We start from the raw sequence: 20142 nt of genomic DNA on the forward strand, positions 1-20142 counted from the left end.
AGGTCCCTGCCCTCAAGGAGTTTATATTCTTCTGGAGAAGACTGCATAGGTACTTACAAGATAGAGAAAACCTGTGCAGCCTTGAGCAATCCCCTCCCCTCTCTAGGCCTCAGTTTTCCCTTCTGTAAAATGAGAGGGTTGGACTAGATGATGTTAAAGGCCCTTTCTAGCAGAGAGGGGGAGAGCAGGGCTGGACCCTGGCTTACTAAGGCCAGAGGGAACAGATCCACAAGGAAGTGTTCATTAAGATTTGCTTTCTGGGGGTAGCTAGGTGGCACAGTGGATAGAGCACCGGCCTTGGATTCAGGAGGACCTAAGTTCAAATTCAGCCTCAGACACTTAACACTTACCAGCTGTGTGACCATGGGCAAGTCACTTAACCCCAATTGCCTCACACCAAAAAAAAAAAAAAAGATTTGCTTTCTGATTTCACTGATTTCATTGGTATAGGGAGCCCCAACCCCCCCCCAGGCACCCCAGCCCCTCCTCTGGAGCTTAGTCTTGGGGAATTGCCTGGACTACTTTCCCAGGGTCACATTGCCAGTGGGTATCAGAGGCAGGGTCTGAACCCGGGGCTTCTTTCAGGCTGCTCAGGAAGATTCCATTACTGGCATTCTTTAGCCAGTTATTAGCTGGCAAAGCTTCTGCCCACACTAGCTAGGCTAAATGGGTTAGTGTTGAGCTAATCGCATTTTAGGCTCACCTCTCCCAACCCCCTCATCTTCTAAAGGAGGGAACCGAAGTCCAGGGAGGTGGATTCACTTGCCCAAAGTCCAACTCAGACTCCACACCCAAGACACCTTTGCCTGCTGTCCCTTTGCCTAGAAGAGGAGAAATTGGAGGCAATAAAGGAGTCTTGCTTTTGCATTTCTGCCTTAGGGTATGGGCTAGTATGCTTTGCTCTTTAATTCAAGGGTCCAGCCACCATGCTATCTGGGTTCAAATCCTACCTCTCCGGGCAGCTAGGTGGCACAATGGATAAAGCACTGGCCCTGGATTCAGGGCCCCAAACACTTGATACTTACTAGCTGTGTGACCCTGGGCAACTCACTTAACCCTCATTTCCCTGCCCCTCCCCCCCCAAAAACAAACAAATCCTACCTCTCCTGCTTACTAATTGTGTCATTTTGAGCAAGTCCCTTCCCTCCCTGGGCCTCAGTTTCCCCCCTCTGTCAAATGAGGGGGTTGGTCTAGCTAGCTTCTGATGCTCCAGAGCTAGAATTTTCTGATCCCTTCTTTAGAAATAAGTGACACTGGGTGATTGGGCAGGATCCGGCCATGGGTGGCAGCATTCTTCTGTTAAGATTGCTCATCTTTTATCTGACCATCTCAGAATGCTCTTTAGCTGCATTGTGAATCGTTCCTCCTAAAACCGCATCCATGGTTATACAGGGGAGCCAGAAGTCACGAAGTGGCTTCAATACTTAATAACTCCTTTATTTTCGGTTTTTAATTTACAATACCACAGCACCATATACAGTATATCTAGGAAATGAATCGACATTATGTGTGAAAAAATCAAATGTCTGAAATGGTGAAAAATAAAAACATAATTTTCAAAAAGTTCTTAAAACATTGTGACTTTTGGCCCACTCTGTAGACAGAGAAACTGAGACACATAGCCAGGGCAAGTGACGTGTTTAGAATATTGATTAAGCAGTTAGGAAGCTCGGAGCCCTGAGTCAGGAAGTCCTGAGTTCAAATCCAGCCTCAGACACCCATTAACCACATGACCCTGGACAAGTCACTTAATTTCTTTCCACCTCAAGTTTCTTCAGCTGAGAAACCTGAAGCCTTTTAGCTCTTAGCCCCCAGCCCGACTATTGGTTTCTCATGATAATCTTCCCCTTACCTTGGAGCAGGCCCCGTTTGGGTGAAAAGGAACACGGTCTTGTGGCGAAACCAAGAATTCTCATTCCAAGGGGTGCAGGAGGGTTGCTTTCATATCCTGGCTCAGCTGCATTGTTAGCTGGATGACCTTGACCCCCTCACTTTTCCTCTCTGTTTCAGTTTCCTGATCTGTAAAGTTGAGGGAATTGAATTAGATGATTTCTAAGGCCTGGAATCCCACAGTCCCTCCCCATTTAGGACAAATACTACCTGTGGTAGCACAAGGACCCAACTTCTGGGTCCATATTTGAGCATTCCATGTCTGTCTATCTGTCTCTCTGTCTCTCTGTGTCTCTGGCTCTCTCTCTGTCTCTCTCTGGCTCTCTGTCCCCTCCTTCTCTCTCACTCTACCACCTACACATATAGTATTCTCTCTCTCTCTCTCTCTCTCTCTCTCTCTCTCTCTCTCTCTCTTTCTCTCTCTCTCTCTCAATTTCTTCTCTGCTTCCAAGCATGGCCATGTTCTGGGGCCCAGTTCCCAGAGTTTCCTGCTCCGCAAGACCAAGCAACTAACCATGTCTGTCTCTTGATATTTTCTCTCAGAGTCTGAAAACCTGGATTACAGGCTGGGAGCCATTCACGCTCTGGTCTATAAGCTTCCCAACAAGAATCGTGATATGCTGGAACTCCTAATAAGACACCTGGTCAAGTATGTATCTGGTCCAAGGGTCTCCTGAAAAGGGCTGGTCAAGGGCTAGGACTGATTCTGTGTCAGCTGGAATAAGATGGCAGCAGCAACGACTCTCCTTTCCGGTCTCTAAGCTTCTAGAAATTCTAGAATCCTAGAAATCAAGGCCTAGAGTAGGCCCTGTCAAGTAGGGAAATGCAGTTATCTTCACCCTGTTTTTCAGGTGAAGAAACTGAGGCTGCTAGAGAGGAAGTGAGTTGCTCCAAAGCAGATAACTAGCAAGTTGTAAAGCTAGAAATTGAACCCAGGGCTCTGGACTACTTGATAGGGCCTACTCTAGGCCTTGATTTGTGACAGGCAAGAAAATACCCACTTGGGCATCGCCTTTATAAATTCCTTTGGGTAATTATCTCTCTGAGTAGGGGATGTGGGAACCCCTTCAGTGAGGGAAGGAGGTGCCAGGCTGGCCAGATAGTATGGGGACAGCCCCTTTGGGCGGCACTGGCCTGAACTTGGCCACAAATAACAATGGACCACTTCTCTTTGGGATGCCCTGTAGCACCCTTAGAGCATCAGGCTGGAAGGACCCCAAGGACCAGGGTTCAAGGCTCAGCTGCTGAGTACTATATGATGTCAAGTCACTGTGAGGAAAGTAACTTGGAAAACTTGAAATTACTCTCTGCCTCAGTTTCCACAGCTGAAAATGAGGGGCTCAGTCCAGATGATCTTAAAGGGTACTTCTTTAAGGCTCTTAACATCTATATTCTGTATATAAGTTCTTTCATCACATCTTTCCACCTGCAGCTCTGATATTCCACATTCTAAGGCCCCTCTCAGCTTTGACATTCCCTGTTCTAAGGGCCCTCCTGGCTCTGACAGCCTCTGATTCTGTGATTTCTTAGACTGGAAATAATAACTCATATTTATCTAGCAACTTACATTTCACAAAGCATTTTCCTCACAGTGACTCTATGGGGTAAGTAACAGGAATATTATACCCATTTCACTGATGCGGAAACTGAAATGGAGGCCACAAGTATAGATGACACTTTCTAAGAGTTTGCCTATGAAAAGAGGAAGAGATGGAGCTTGGAAGGCTGGATCGAGTATGGGGGAGATGCCTCTGTTCAGCAACTTAAGCCCACCCCAATCTGGCTCTATTTGACCTGCCTAGGCTAGATTACACTGACCTACTTCCTGCTGTTTTTCATACATAACATCCCATTTCTTGTCTCTGGACTTTTGTCCCTTAAGTGTGGCTCATCCTTCCACCTCACCCCTACCTTCTTTCGGGGCTTAGTATCAGTAATGTCTTTTACATGAGGCCTTTCTGGATCCAGCTGCTAGTTTCCCCCCTATTCCCAACCCAGGTTGCTGCAGCAAGACTTATTATCCCCATTTTAAAGATAAGGAAATAGGGAAACTGAGGTTCACCAAGGTAAAGTGACTTGAGTAAGACTAAATGCCTAATAGGTCATCAGGCCTTGAGTTCAACTCTTCTGACTTTCTGTCCAGTACTCTTCTGCCTGTATCAGTAAGCAGAAAATGTCAGATACACAATCTCTTCCCAAAGAACATGGATCCCTTCTGGTGGTGTTAAGGGCTAAAATTCTAGCTAAACTGTCTAAAATATCTAATGAGTGGTCGCCAATAAATTTTAAGCTTTAGCAAGAGTTAGACTTTTAAGCATTTATTAAGGAGAATAAGAATTTGGTAAAGAGAGAGAGAAAGGCCTAGATTCCTATCTATTAAAGGGAGAGCGCATTTCTAGCTCCGCTCTCCACCAGAGTCCAGAGGAAAGAGCGTGAGACTGAGCGCCAGTCTCTTCCTTCTTCCTCCGACTAGCCTGCGTCACTTCCTGACGCCAAAGAAAAGACTCCTGGTCTTGCCCTCAAAGACCTTAGCTTCATGGGCAGAACTCTTCTATAGTAAGTCTCCAGCAGGTGGCGTCATTCCAATCGTTACAGTGGCCATCAAGAAAATCAGGAGAAGGGCCAGGAGCCTCTGGGAAACTCAGAGCCTCCCCCAATGACGTATCCAACCCCTTCATTTTACAGAGGAGGAAACTGAGGCTTGTGGTATGGGAGGTGACTTGCCCAGGGTCACACAGCTAGTAAGTGTCAAGTGTCTGAGGCCACATTTGAACTCAGGTCCTCCTGAATCCACCTAGCTGCCCCCTCTAGTCACCTTTGTTTTACCAAGTTGGTCCCAGTAGCCTCTTTATAAATTATAATATACTATGGAATGTGAGCTTTTGTTATTGCTGTTCCCTCTCCCCAACCACCCTCCTCAGGAACCCATGTTTCTCTCTTTTTCCTCTAACCAGCTTCAACTTTATACCTCTCCCTTTACTTAGGAGAGGCTAATTTGTATTATAAATATTTGTGCACATGGGTTCTATCTCCTTCTAGATGCCTGGAGGGCATGGATTGGGTTCTTAATAAGAGCTTAATAATATTTCAGATGAATCAAGTCTGGCACACGCTCAGCCTTGTGGCTGAGCAATATCACCATCTCTGCTATGAAGACAAGAGTGTTAGGGTGGAAAGAGCACTGGGTTTGGGGTAAAAAGAACACAAGTTTGGGAATGGGATGACCTCGGGTGGTGTGATCCTGGGCAAGTCACTGCCCCTCTCTGGGCCTCAGTTTCCTCCTCTGTAAAATGAGGAGGCTGGACTCAGTGGATTCTAAGATCCTACTGTCATGGGAAATAGGTGGGGGTGACTTAGGGATTCCTCTTTAAAGAATTACACCCCTTTGCACACATAGTCTATGGGGCATTTAGGTGGTGAAGTGGATAAAGTACTGGCCCTGGATTCAGGAGGATCTGAGTTCAAATCCAACCTCAGACACTTGACACTTCCTAGCTGTGTGACCCTGGGCAAGTCACTTAACCCCCATTGCCCCCACCAAAAAAAAAAGAATAAAATAGTCTTTTATTTGGGTGCTTAGAGAAAGTGACCTAGAGGGAAGTGAAATATTTCCCTCAAGGAGAGGAGATATCTTAGAGACATCTTGCTCGTCCAACAGAAGAAAAGCAAAAAAGCTTTTATAGCTGGTAGATGGGGTGACCACCACCTGACAATGGTTCCCTTTGGGGTTGGGGAAAGCTAGAGTGAGGGGTGGTGGTCCTGACTTCTGGAGTTATCTCTGCCCCTTGGTTGGGATCAGGCAGCTGCCATGCCTAATGGGTATACTCCCTTACTTCTTAGGGGTGTCCATCCTGATAGCTAGTTGGCCAGTTTAAACTTTTTTTTTCTTTTTTGGTGAGGCAGTTGGGGTTAAGTGACTTGCCCAGGGTCACACAGCTAGTAAGTGTTAAGTGTCTGAGGTCGGATTTGAACTCAGGTCCTCCTGACTCCAGGGCCGGTGCTCTATCCACTTTGCTACCTAGCTGCCCCTAGTTTAAACTTTAATAGTCCCAACCCCCATGTCACTACTGCGATCCCTAACCCTAACCCCCCCATGCCTCAGTTTCCTGGTCTGTAAAGTGTTAGACTATCTGGCCTCTGAGGTTACTTCCAGCTAGGATCCTATGGGTGAACTTGAGCAACCGGGCCTCTGTAAAATGAGGGGGTTGGATTAGATGGGCCTCTGAGGGCCCATCCAGACCTAGAGCTATGAAGAAGGGAGCAAATATTTCTTAAGCACCTACTCTGTGCAAGGCCCTGTGCAAATGAGCACTTTACAGATATTCTTTCATAATGCTTTGGGTCTTTAAGTCCTAGCTCTGTTCTTTACTAGCTGGGAGACCTGAGAAATGAAGTGATCTGCAGCCACTAAGTGAGGGGCACAAGGCCTTCGTCTTTGCTCCTAGGAGCCCAGGGCCAGTGCCCTCTCCTCCCCCAGTAGGATGGTGCTCACAGCAGGTGCTTAATAGTAACTGACCTCAGAGTGCCCGGAAAAGGGCACCGTTCAAAGGGTCCCCTCCTTCCCCCCAGGTTCCAGAGTGCAGGGCAGATGGCCACATCATCTCCCCTGCCTCCTCTACTCGCCTCACTAGGTGGCAGCACTGAGGTGATTTGGGCTCTTATGCTTAATCTCCAGAAATCACCTTAACTTGAGACAAAGGGCTGCTCATCTTTAGGCACAGCCTTTAAACTGTTCAAAGGGTCCAGTCCCCAGCCTAAGGCCCAGAGGCCTGGGTGCCTGCTGCTCATCACCATTTGAATGACAATGTTTATCCAGTGCTTAACTATGTTGGTTTAAAGTCCATCGATTTATCTCCTGCCCTCCATGCCAGGGTGGGGAGGGAGCAAACTTTGAAAGGCCCCCAGCTGGGCCTGTTTGGTTTGTTGGGGCCCTGGGAGGCCAGCAGAGCCGACCTCCTTCTCCTCCAAGTGGGTCACCTTCAAGTTCCCACTGGCTGGGAAGCCCACTTCTGCTTGGGCACTTCAGCTGTTTGGGCAGGTGCTGTTCTGCAGCTGACTGGGGGGAGTGGGAGTAGAAATGGGAGTAGGAGTGGGACAGGCTGCCAAGCCTGGATGGCAGATTTCTCCCAAAGTCTCTGGCTTTTCTCTGCCTTCTTCTCTCTCCCCACCCCTATCACCATCTTCTCCTTTGGCTTCCTGGGGGACAGGGGGGCAGGGGATTGCCTTTCTTAACTAGCCTGTTCTGCTTGAGATGGCCACCTTCCAACACCCCCTTTGCTCTGCTTCTCTAACACCTGTATCAGGTGTAACAAATCTGATTGTTAGCTGCTCTGCCAATCGGGTAGTCCCAGGACTTGGAGCAAACCATTTGAGGAAACTGTGCCTCAGTGTCCCGGTCAAGTAAAAAATATCGAACGGATGATTTCTTATGTGTATACATTTATCCCTTCCATAGTGTGACTTTACCTATCACAGTTTCTATATAAGGGGGGTTGGCATAAGAAATTAAGTGGGATGGTGGGGGGGAGTTTTGTGGAAGTCGCAGACGACACAGAAAAAGTTTAGAAACTCAGAAATGCATAAGATATGTGTATGGTATTCTAGAATAGCAACATATTTTATCTTTGAATACCATAATAATTCAAAGGGATTATTTTTAACACCATGATAATTTGAAGGAATGGTATGAAGGGAGGACCAAAACATTTTATGGTGATTTTCCAGATTGTGGAAGGGCCCTCAGAAGCCAGCTAATCCAACCCACTCGTTTCACAGAGGAGGAAACTGAGGCCCAGGGAGGGGAAGGGTCTGGTGTGAGATCACACCTAGGATGCCAGACCTAGAACTGGAAGGAGTCTCAGAGATTATCTAAATCAGGCAACAAGCTGGGGATATGGAGCAAGGCCCCAAACAAGCCTTTGTCTCTAATGAGGAAGACAGACAGGCAGCAACTGTGTAAGAAGGAGCTATAATCAGGGTAAATTGAGGTAATCACAGAGGAAAGGTCCCAGCAGTCCAATGACTGGGTCAGGAAGGTCCATTTGTCCAAGGCAGAATTGGAGCTGAGTTTTGAAGGAAGCCTGGAGGAGAGAATTCTAAGCAAGGGGTGCAGCCATTTGAAAGGCCCAAGAGTCAGGGGCAAGTCACTTCACACATCCCTGGGCCTCAATTCTTCTGTAAAATGCAAGGGTTAAACCACATGGCCCTTGATGTCCCTTCTAGCTCTGACTCCAGCATCCTCTGACAAAATGAGATTGTAGCCCTGGGGACAGATAGGAGACTGAGCTTGGGATCAGGAAGCCCTGAGTTCAAGACCTGTCTTAGATAATTACTAACTAACTTTAGCCCCGGGCAAATGACTTCCACATCTTGAGTTCTCTATGTTCTTTTGTAAGATGAGGGGCTTGAGTGGATAGAACATTGGTCCTGGATTCAGGAGGACCTGAGTTCAAATCCGGCCTCAGACACTTGACAGTAACTGTGTCACCCTGGCCAAGTCATTTAACCCCAATTGCCTCACCAAAAAAAAGGTGAGGGGCTTGACTTCCATGGCCTCTGAGGTCTACTTCAGTTCTAGATCTTGGTCCTATATTCAAAAGAGATAGCATCTGTAAAATGCTTGACTATGTTATTATTGTCACCCTGTTAACCCAGAGCCTCGGACTGTGAAGCCAATGTTCTTTCCAGGCTGCTGCCTTCAAGCTGTTCTTCAGTTGTTTTTCACAGACAGAGAAAGTAATGTCTGACCCTTCATGACCCTATTTGGGGTTTTCTTGGCAAAGATACTGGAGTAGTTTGCCATTTCCTCCTCCAGCTCATTTTACAGATGAGGAAACTGGGGCCAACAGGGTAAAGTGACTTGCCCAAGGTCACAAAGCTGGTAAGTGTCTGAGGCTAGATTTGAACTCAGATGATTCTTCCTGACACCAAGCCTAGCGCTCTATCCGCTGCAGCGCCATCTAGCGGCCCAGGCTGACTTCAAGACTAGGTTTCTAATCGGAATACATGAGTTTAAACCTTGGCTAAATGACATCCCTTCTCTGGGTCTCAGTTTCTTCTTCTGTAAAATAAAAAGTGTTGGACTAAATAGCTGAAGGATCTCTTCCTGATCTAAATTCTGTGATCCTAAGGTATCTCCAGATTATAACAAGCAATCAAGCAACAGTCTGGGTATAACTTGCTAGCCTTCATTTTGAAGTTGAAAAAGGCTAAAGTTCTCGGATACCATTTCAGGTTCTTACCCAGGATCATCAGTCAAGATATGATAGAACCTGACTCAGAGTTAGGTCTTCTGGCCTGTCCAGTGGCCTTTCTAGTACAGAAATCCCACCCTCGTGACCTCCCACCTTGGATTACTTAGAAGTTGTTGGTCTTCTCTCCCCAAATCGTTTGGGCCCAGTAGGGCCCAATGGATGGTCTCCATTGTCTCTCCCTTCACATTCTCAGCCCGGCATTGGGCAGCAAGGGTTCTCTTTGCTTCATTTCTCCATCCTCTTTCTTTCTCACAGTGTGTGTGAACACAGCCGAGAGAACCTGATGTCTCCCTCGAACATGGGAGTGATATTCGGACCCACTCTGATGAGGGCTCAGGAGGATACTGTGGCTGCCATGATGAACATTAAATTTCAGAATATTGTGGTAGAAATCCTTATCGAGCACTTTGACAAGGTATGTGTGTGTCCTGCCCTCTGCCCCCTACCCCAATTGTTCCCCCTCCTTCCCTCTGGCCTGGCCTCAGCATCCACACTGGCTGCAGCCACAGGGGCTCCTACAGACTTTCCCAGATTCAGGTGGGGAAGTCGATGAACAGATTCCACTTTTGTTATAGCAAATGTTTCTTTTCCTTTTTTTAATGGAAAGTGACTTTATGAATCAAAAGTATATGGTAAAGAGGGCCAGCTAGGTGGCACAGTGGATAAAGCACTGGCCCTGGATTCAGGAGGACCTGAGTTCAAATCCAGCCTCAGACACTTGACACTTACTAGCTGTGTGACCCTGGGCAAGTCACTTAACCCCCATTGCCCCACCAAAAAAAAAAAAAAGAAACTATAAGGTAAAGAAACAGCTAATGGATCCCTGAGAGGGTTTCTGGTAAGAATGTAGTTCAGAGGGGCAGCTAGATGGCGCAGTGGATAGAGCACCAGCCCTGGAGTCAGGAGTACCTGAGTTCAAATCCGGCCTCGGACACTTCACACTTACTAGCTGTGTGACCCTGGGCAAGTCACTTAGCCCCAATTGCCTCACTAAAGAAAAAAAAAAAAAGAAAAAAAAGAATGTAGTTCGTCCATCTGTCCATAGCTTGAGGTTTCTGCAGACCAGTTTGTGTGCATTAGAAGATCTTGGAGACCCTCTACTGTCTGGTCCAACACCCTCCCTTTCGAGCCTGGGAAGCCAAGGCTTGGAGAAGGGAAATGACTTGGCCAATTTCACACGGTTAATAAGTGTGACTTGAAAGCAGCTACTTCCCTACATCTTCAGGCCTGATTATCACTATTTTGTAGAGCAGCTGGGAGGTTTGCAAATTACTTTATGGGCATTGTCTCCTTTGATCCCCCCTACCACCCTGGGAGATAGGTGGTGTTATCACCTCAATTTTACAGATGAGGGAAGTGAGCCTGAGAAGGGTCTACCCAGCGAGTTGGTGTGAGGCATGATCTCACTCTGGTCTTCCTGTCTTCAAGGCCAGAGCTCTGTCCATTACATAATCTAACTGCCCTAAATGGGGAAACCGAATCTTCACCAAGCTGGAGTCACCTCCTCACAGCTCCGGAGCCCAGGTTTTCTGACCCCCAAAGCCAGTATTCTTTCCACTGCATTTCACCTATTTTGTTAAACCCAATCCATTAGAGCATAGAATGTTAGCAGTAAAAGGGTCCTTCAGAAACCCCCAGACTAGGACCAAGAAACTCCCAGCTGAGGAGATGCCAGTGGTGCAGAACAATACCTCTTGGGGCATTTGCCATCCTAGAGAGCTGCCCGGGCTCACTCCACCAGTGTAGGTCCGAGGAAGGATTTGAACCCAGATCTTGGTGGCTCTGAGGCTAGCCCTCTCCACCTAGAGGCCTCTCCAAAAGAAACCTTGGACCATAGAAAGTAGAACTGAAAACAGAAAACGACAGCTTGCAGGAATCTAGAACAGGGCACGTGTAGCATTGTCTAATCCCCCCACGGGGTGACTGCTCCGCCCATGCTATATACAGAATGTTGGGGCTGAGAGGACCTTTGAGAACGTAGAACATTATCTGTTGGAGCTGGAAGAAATATTAGAACATGGAATGATAAGGGATTGAGGACCTGCAGATGTAAAATATCAGAGCTAGGAGGGCCCTTAGAACGGGGAATGTCAGAGCTGGGAGGGAACTTAGAACAGAGAATATCAGAGCTGAGAGGGGACCAAGAATAGGGAATGTCAGGGCTGGGAGGAACCTTAGAACAGGGAATGTCAGAGCTGGGAGGGCCCTTAGAACAGGGAATGAAGGAGCTGGCAAAGGGCTCAGCTACAGAGACAGCTTCTTCTGCTGAGATGGGCAAGAAAGGAAAGCCAAGGGGCTGAATTCTTGTGCCCTCCCCCTGCCTCCATGCGGGGGGGGAGGAGAGAGATGGAGACAGAGAGTGAGACAGTCAGAGAGACACACAGAGAGACAGAGAGGGACAAGCAGAGAGAGAGAGACACACACACACACACACACACAGACAAAGACACAGAGACAGAGAGACAGGCAGAGAGAGATAGACAGAGACAGAGAGAGACAGATACATAGAGACATAGCAACAGAGAGGCACACACAGTGACAGTGAGACACAGAGACAGAGAAACACATATACAGAGACAGAAAACACAGTGACAGAGAAACAGACAGAGACAGAGAGAGAAATAGAGAAGAGGGAGAAAGAGAATAGGAGAAGGGGAGAGAAAGAAAAGAGGGAGAGAGAGAAAAATAGAAAAGGCGAGGGAGAATAGGAAAGAGGGGAAGAGCAATGAGAAATAGAAAAGACAGAGCGGAGGGAGAGAAATAGAGAAGAGGAAGAGAGGGAAGGAGGGGAGGGGCAGAGAGGGATATGAGAGAGAGAGAGATTGAGAGAAAGAAATAGAGAAGAGGGAGAATAGGGGAGAGAGAGAGTGAGCAAGTGAGCTTGGTGGTACAAAATGTGAGGCCTGTGAAGAACTTAGCAACTGCTCATGAATGTAGTGAGGCTGCATCAAGGAAAATTCCAACCTAGCACCAGTGCTCCCACTGTTGGGGATGCGTTCTTACCAGAGGTAGTGAGTTTCCCGTCCGACAGCAGCCAGGATTGCTGCAAGGGTCTTTCCTGCCCAGATTCCCTCAGCTTTCTAACCCATGAGCCTTTGGTCTTGCTACCCTTGGGGAGATGACTCTCCCAGACTCAGCCCATGTCTTTCTTCCTTGCAAGCTCTAGACTTGGTCTGATATACAGCTTCTGTGGTCTTTTCCCAACCAGCAGGGGGCGATAATGGAATACGACAAGCCTGCTGCATCAGCCCCTCCTGCAATGACACATTGCTAGATATTGCTGTAGCGGGGAGAGATGTCTGTATGTATGGAGAAAGAAGGGGTGAGGGCAAGAAAGAGCATCTAATTAAGGCAGGCCTTCACTTCGTCACATTTAATTTCTGAAGTGATAAGGTTAAGCCAAAAGTTATTAAAAAATAACATTTTCTTCATCTGTACATGGGAGGACATTCTCATAGTCTAATATATATTTAGCTTGGGCTTTAGCAAACATTTGAAATGAATCTGCAGAAAATGTCTTTTAAGTGGTGAATTATTAAGACAGAAATGTAGCAGAAGTGTTCATTAGTCACAGTGAACCTAAGGGAAGACAACTTGAAATTTTCAGTTCTAGCTAAATCAACCCCCCGCCCCCCTTCTCCAAATCCCTGGAGGCCTGAAGTTATAAGCAAGCTTGGGTAACAACGTCTCTGATGGGCTCAAGTCTGCAAGTCCTGGCATCCAGAAGGGGCTTTGCTTACACTGCTCCCATTAAAGTTTTGTTTTGTTTTGTTTTGTTTGTGGGGCAGTGAGGGTTAAGTGACTTGCCTAGGGTCACATAGTGTCTGAGGCCAGATTTGAACTCAGGTCCTCCTGAATCCAGGGCCAGTGCTCTATCCATTGTGCCACCTACCTGCCCCCTCCCATTAAAGTTGATAGCAAGTTGTTCTGAGAAGTTGGGGGGGACTATTCTCTTTCTCTCATTCCAGGTTGTAACATTTAGAGCCGATAAGGATCCCAGAGGTCATGCAGGCCTGCCCCTTCGTTTTTTCAGATAAGGAGGCCCTGAGAAGGGGCAGTGAGCTGCCCAGGGTCACAAAAGTAGGCAGAATCCAAACCCAGGCCCTCGGACTCTTGCCCACTTATTAAGCCAATCTGACCCCATGTCAGCCCTCTAAGGCTCATAGACCTTCCTAAGCCGCTGATCTTTCCTTCTTCCCTTCAGACCCCAGATCCTTCTTCCTTGATTTCGGATATCCTGGGTGTCTAGGTACGATGATCTGTGCCAAAATCCAGGTGGCTGCTTCCTGGAGTTAGCCTGAGAACAAGAATCACCCTTGATGGATGACACCCTTTAATCCTTCCTGGCTTTGGAGCCACACTGTTGCCTTCACATTGTTCTCAGGAGGGTCTGAGTTCATTGTGGTTCTTCCTGATCACCTGATCCCAAAGCAACTGGCCCAAACTTGAGAAGAGAGACAGAGCAGAGCTGATAGGCCTCTGCCATCTTAGCTCCAGGCCAAAGACTTAAGGCTCCAGCAAATAAGACTGCACAACCATCACAAGGTGCAGGCTTTGTCCCAAAGCAGGCCTGATGATGCCCTCTTGATGAGCTGAGGTCAGGCTATCAGAAGCTCTTTTTGGCTAAGTAGACAAATTCAGGGGATCTGAGTTTTGGAGCTGAAAGAAACCTTAGAGGTAACCCAGTCCAGTCCCCTCTTTTTTTTTCTTTTTGAATTCAAATTTATTTATTTATTTAGAATTTTCCCTGTTACATGTAAAAAAAAAAACAACACATTTTTCACTTTTTTTTTTGCGGGGCAGTGGGGGTTAAGTGACTTGCCCAGGGTCACACAGCTAGTAAGTGTCAAGTGTCTGAAGCCGGATTTGAACTCAGGTATTCCTGAATCAGATACCATCACTTCTTCCTTTGCAGATGGTTTGCATTTTTCATGTCTTTCCGATAGCATCCTGCTCATCATTTCTTTCACATATACTATTGCTAACTCTATTACCCTCCAATGACTGTATTATTCTCTCCCCTTGATATTTACTGTATTTTCTATCTTCTTTCACCCTATCCCTCCTCAAAAGTGTTTTGTTTTTTACTGCCCCCTCCCCCAGTCTGCCTTCCCTTCCTTCACCTCTCTCCCCTTTTCCCCTTCCCCTCCCACTTTCCCTCAGGGCAAGATATATTACTATACCCACTTGAGTGTGTATGCTATTTCCTCTTTGAGCCAATTTTGATGAGAGTAAGGCTCATTTGCTTCCCTGCTCTTTCCCCATCTTTCCCTCCACTCCATAAGCTATTTCTTGTTTCTTTTATGTGAGCTACTTTTCCTCAGTCCACTTCTCCCTTTCCCTTTCTTCCAGTGCATTCTTCTTACCCCTTAACTTGGTTTTAAAGATGTCATCATGGGTCAGCTAGGTGACACGGTAGACAAAGCACCAGCCCTGGACTCAGGAAGCCCCAAGTCCAAATCTAGCTCCAGACATAAGCTGCCCCACCCTGCCTGCCCCACAAAGAATAAGGATAAACAAAAAATAAATGCTTTACAGATATCATCCCTTCATATTCAATTTACACCTGTGCCCTCTAAGTATATTCCTTTCAGCTACCCTAATACTGAGAAAGTTCTTATGAGTTAGAAGTATTATCTTCCCATGTAGGAATGTAAACAGTTTAACCTTTTGATATTCCTCATGATTTCTTTTTCCTGTTTACCTTTCTATGCTTCTCTAGGGTCTTGTATTTGAAAGTCAATTTTTCTATTCAGTTCATGTCTTCTCATCATGAATGCCTGAAAGTCCTCTTTTTCATTGAAGCCCCATTTCCCCCCTGAAAGATTATACACAGTTTTGCTGGGTATGTGATTCTTGGCTGTAGTCCCAGTTCCTTTGCCCTCCAGAATATCATATTCCATACCCTCCAGTCCTTTAGTGTAGAAGCTGCTAGATCTTGGGTTATCTTGACTGTAGCTCCACAGTACTTGAATTCCTTTTTTCTAGCTGCTTGCAATATTTTCTCCTTGACCTGGGAGCTCTGGAATTTGGCTATAATATTCCTGGAGGTTTTCCTTTTGGGATCTCTTTCAGGTGATTGGTGGATTCTTTCAATTTCTGCTTTACCTTCTGCTTCTAGAATATCAGGGCAATTTTCCCTGACAGTCTCTTGGAAGATGCTATCTAAACTCTTATTTTGGTCGTGGTTTTCAGGAAGTCCAATGATTTTCAAACTATTTTCCAGGTCAGCTGTTTTTCCAAAGAGATATTTCATATTGCCATTTATTGTTTTACCCCTAATTTTATAGAGGAGGAAATGGGCCCAGTGAGGTAAGGTGATTTGCCCAAGGCCATACAGTTTGGTGTTGGTGGTAGGATTTGAATCCAAGTTTTCTGATGCTAGTTGGTGCTCTATACCCTATACTAGTCTGCCTCCCTGGGATAATCTAAAATCAAGGAAGAAGGGTTTGAAGGGAAGAAGTAAGAAGGAGAGCAGAGTGAGGTATGGTCAGGTTGGATTAATATCAGATGAAGGTAGGTATTGGGGGAATCTAGCCAAGGATCAGGGAAGGGAAACATTGAACTTGTCAGCCTCAGGAAGGGCTCACGCTCTCACTTTCTTTTGTCTGTAGCACCTCCCCCTTCTCTGGAATGGCAGTGCTGGTATACAGCCCTATCAAGATGTCAGTTTTGTTGTTCAGCCATTTTTTGGTCATATCCCACTCTTCGTGACCCCATTTGGGGTTTTCTTGGCAGAGATACTAGAGTGGTTTACCATTTCCTTTTCCAGCTCATTTTACAGAGGAGGAAACAGGCCAACAGGGTGAAGTGACTTGCCCAGGGTCACACAGTTAGGAAGTGTCTGAGGCCAGATTTGAACTCAGGTCGTCCTGACTCCAAGCCCAGCATTCTATCCACTGCAGTACCACCTAGCTGCCTATACTTCCTGCCGAACTGGGTGATAGACTGAAGGCTTGAGGGTGGGGTCTCTCTCTGGCTGTAACCCTTGGATCCTGTACCCAATAGGCCCTTAATAAATGTATGTTGCCTGAATTGATCCCATCACACATATTTTTAAACATACAATTAACTTCATTTGAGTCATTTGAAATACTAAGATTCTGTTCTTAGCCATCCTTTTGTGGTCAATGTCATGGAGAAGTATGTTTCCTATTCATTCTCTTCCTAACACTTAAGATTTTTTTCAATTAAGCATTTTTTTCTCTCCTCTATTCCTCCCCCTCCCAAGAAAAAGAGAGTTCTGTGACAAAAACGTATAGTCAAAAAGACCCATATGCACACCTCTTTTTAAGGACACACTTGGGGATTCTTTGAGTCCAGATGGTTAAATGGGACCTTGGCCAGAGTGTAAGTGGAGACTTGAGCATGCTGGGCTTTTTCTGGCTTAAGTTCTATTGCTTGGATTTATAGTAATTTGAGTTGCCTTTTATAAAACCTGATATTTCAGCCTTGAAATAGTATCTGGGGAAGAACTAGATGACTACTCAAAACATCCCTGGCTTCCAAGAGTTAGAATGGAACGAAAACTTTTGCTCATCTTGTCATTTATAATACCGGGGCCCACACCTAAAGAGCCCCTTGGGGCCACTGAGAAGGGGAAGGACTTGGGCTCCCCCAACTCAACGCCTCATTGGCAGGTGTGCCCAGAAGCCAGGGCTCACAGCGGCCCCACAGGAGAGCTGAGGGCTACTGTCAGAGCCAAGCCTCCCCGGGGCAAATCGGAACTCAAAATGGTGACTCTAGATTAGAGTGGCCTCATTTCTCCTGGTTCTTTTCCCTCAACCTCTCATAGAGGATGTCTGTAGGCTGAGTTGCTCCCAGGACAGAAATTAGAAGGAAGGGGCAGTCAACGTCAAGACGAAAGTCCAGCGGAACAAGATGGAATTCCTTGGGTAGAAATTGCTCTTTCCAACCTGGTGTTGATCACTTAGGGCTGTCGGGTTTCTTGCCTGGAGAGTGATGTGAGAACTGTCAAGGAGCCTTTCAGAGGTCACTGACAGAGGGTGTCTCTACTCGGGACAAGGAAAACCCAGGGGTTTGTTCCCTTGCTTCCTCCAGTTTTTTGTTTGTTTGGGGTTTTTTTTGTGGGACAGTGAGGGTTAAGTGACTTGCCCAGGGTCACACAGCTAGTAAGTGTCAAGTGTCTGAGACCGGATTTGAACTCACGTCTTCCTGAATCCAGGGCCGGTGGTTTATCCATTGTGCCACCTAGCTGCCCCGCTCCCTCCAATTTGGGAGGAAAAATGGCACCTGTCTAGTGCCATCTCCATGCAAGAATTTGTTTTCATATCCTAGGTCTGGAATTACAACGACACTCAGAGGCCATTTTGTGCAACGCTTTCATTTTACATAGAAGGAAACTGAGGCCAAGGGAAGAGACTTGCCCAATGTCACATAGGCAGCAAGTGCCAGAGGGAGCGTTTGATCCTAGGTCCTCTGACTCTGGGAACAGCTCTTTCCCTTGTATCTTAAAATGGTCTTTTCTCTACCCATCAAAAAATGTATTATGAAAACTTTCTGGTCTCATTTCTCCACGAAGGCCCTCCATAAATACCAAGGGCAGAGTCTTTGCTTTTGTTCATCCTTGTATCCCACCTCCTCCACCCTGCCACCCTTCTTGTATAGTAGCTTGCCCATCTCAAACCCTTGCTAAGCAGGATTCGCTTCCTGAGCATCTAGAATGAGGTTACCCTTCTCTGCTCCGTGGCCCCTGGGCAAAGGTCCTGGCACAACACGCATGGTCTTCCAAAGGAAGTCTGTAGCAGCTGTGATTCTTCAGAACTTGTTGTTAGTAATGGAGAATCCTTAATAATCCTTCAGTCCCTACCGGCCACAACAGAAAAGCATCTTGTCCCAACCTCTTCATTTTGGAAACAAGGACATTGAAGCCCAGAGAGGTTAAGACACTTGCCCAGTCACATAGCAGCAGTCTCTTCCTGGGCTTTTTGCTGCCAGTATGCTAGACATTTAAATCATGCTTCAGCTATTGCCATTTTCCCTCTCTGATTCAGCCTCCCTCCCAAATACTGACCCCCACTAAGCTGGCCTTGCCCTGTGGGCTGGGTGGCGGGGCAGGGGATTTACTATGCTGAGGGCCTGGGACTGATTTACCCAAAGGTTATGGCTCAGTGGGAAAGGGCCCCCCAGTGGTTACCTTTCGAGAACAGTCTATCCCAACAGTGCTAAGGCCTGAATGCTGCTTTCCCAGGGTTCCCACCCACTCCTTCCGCAGTTCCAGGAAGGTCAGCTTCCCTGGTCTCTGGCAGGGACATGATCTATCACTTGGCCCCAAAGTAATCACTAGAACAATGCTTCCTCCCCTGTGTGGGCAAGCCATCAGGAACCTGGGTGTTCCATTGGACAGACCAGAGGGGCAGGAATACCCCCAAACCCAGTTTGGAACCAGCTGGAGCCAGCTGAGGACCTCTGGATAGCCTCAAAAATCCCACATCTGGAGGGGGGCTCCTCAGCTTAGTCACATTTCCTCCTGGCTCCTAAAAGCACCACTAATTATAGCCCTCAGTTTGACAGGCCACCTCCCCACCCCCACCCCCACCTTGGGGAATTTTCTTGTCAAGCTTAGTGACTAGTCCTGGCTCTTCTGCCGACTCCCTACATGGCTGTGGGCAAGTCACTTCCCTTCCCTGGGTCTGTTTCCTCTTCTGTCAAATGAGGGGGTTGGACTAGGTAGTCCCTGAGATCCCTTCTGGCTCTTAATATTGGCTCTTTTGTGTGACCTTGGACCAGTCCCTTCTTCCTCTGGGCCTCAGTTTCCCCCTCTGTAAAATGAGGGGTTGGACAAGGGGGCCCCTGTGGTCCCTTCCAGCTCTAAGTTTAGGCTTTTACAATCCATCTGTATATAGATCTGTAGCTGGCAGAGAATTCAGAGGCCATTGAGTTCAATTTCATTTGACAGATAAAGAAACTGAGACTGAAGTTATCCAAATGAGTTATCCAAGATGATGCTGTTTAAGTGGCAAGGCTGGAACTAGAACCCAGGTCTCCTACCTTGTAATCCAACCACAGTTGGAAGGCTCCCAAGAGAATGTCTGGATTCCCCCTCTCAGGGGCTGTACTTTGGTAAATAAACCCAGTATCTAATTAGGAGGTACGTTCCTTGAGGGCAGGGAAGATCACTTCTGTCTTTCAAGCCCCAGGCTTAGCACAGTACCTGCCATATTGCAGAGACTGAATAAATTCTTGTTGGTTGGTTAATGGTTGTGTCACACATTAGGTAGTAAGGCACTTTAAGTGACTTGCCCAGGGTCACACATCTAGTAAGTGTCAAGCGTCTGAGGCCGGATTCGAACTCGCGTCCTCCTGAATCCTGATTTTTTTTCTATTTTTGATGTTATATATTTTTCTCTTTTTTAAAGTTTTTTTAAAATCAATTATTTATTTATTTTTCTCACTGGTGATTTAATGTTTACCCATAATTGTGGTTTTGAGTGAATGGCTCCATGTGATGATGGCTATTCAACAAGAGGCTGTATCAGTTCATGTGAGTGGTGCATTTTAGAGCCTATGAAATCCTAGGATCTGCACAGTTAGAAGGGATGGTGGAGACTGCCTAGCATTAACACCGCACTAAGACTTTGGGGACCCCCTGTACAAACGTGTAGGATAGGAATATATGTGTGTGTATTTATGTATTTGTATATGCATGTTTTCTTATTTTTATGCAAATAGTTTTCCCATAAGGAATCCATCTTCTTTTAAAATTTCTAGTCAGATACACTTCCAGGCAAGAGGAGTCTACTGACTTCTCTAGAACTGTGGACTAGGACAGTTTAGCTTAGGGATATCCTTATCAAAGGACCCAGAATGCACCAGGATTCTCCCATGCCTGTGGGTCCTTTTTTTTTTTTTAAACAGCAAAGCATCATCTTTGGATCTAATGGATTCAACAAGAGGGAGATTAAGACAAAGCAGGGCCAGGGATAGATATACGGAGGACAAAACAAAGGGACAAGAGCAGATTCCGTTTCTAAATAAG

At 46.6% G+C, this 20142-nt stretch overlaps 1 protein-coding gene across 1 annotated transcript in view; it reads left to right on the forward strand.

Moving 5' to 3' along the window:
- Positions 1-20142, forward strand: part of OPHN1 (oligophrenin 1) — a 278050-nt gene that overhangs the window by 219845 nt on the left and 38063 nt on the right. The window contains exons 17-18 of the mRNA XM_043974083.1: positions 2434-2539; positions 9399-9558. Of these exons, the coding sequence (XP_043830018.1) occupies positions 2434-2539; positions 9399-9558 (266 nt within the window). The remainder of the gene's footprint in view (positions 1-2433; positions 2540-9398; positions 9559-20142) is intronic.

The sequence above is a fragment of the Dromiciops gliroides genome, chromosome X, assembly GCF_019393635.1.
Source record: "Dromiciops gliroides isolate mDroGli1 chromosome X, mDroGli1.pri, whole genome shotgun sequence".
Classification (NCBI taxonomy): domain Eukaryota; kingdom Metazoa; phylum Chordata; class Mammalia; order Microbiotheria; family Microbiotheriidae; genus Dromiciops; species Dromiciops gliroides.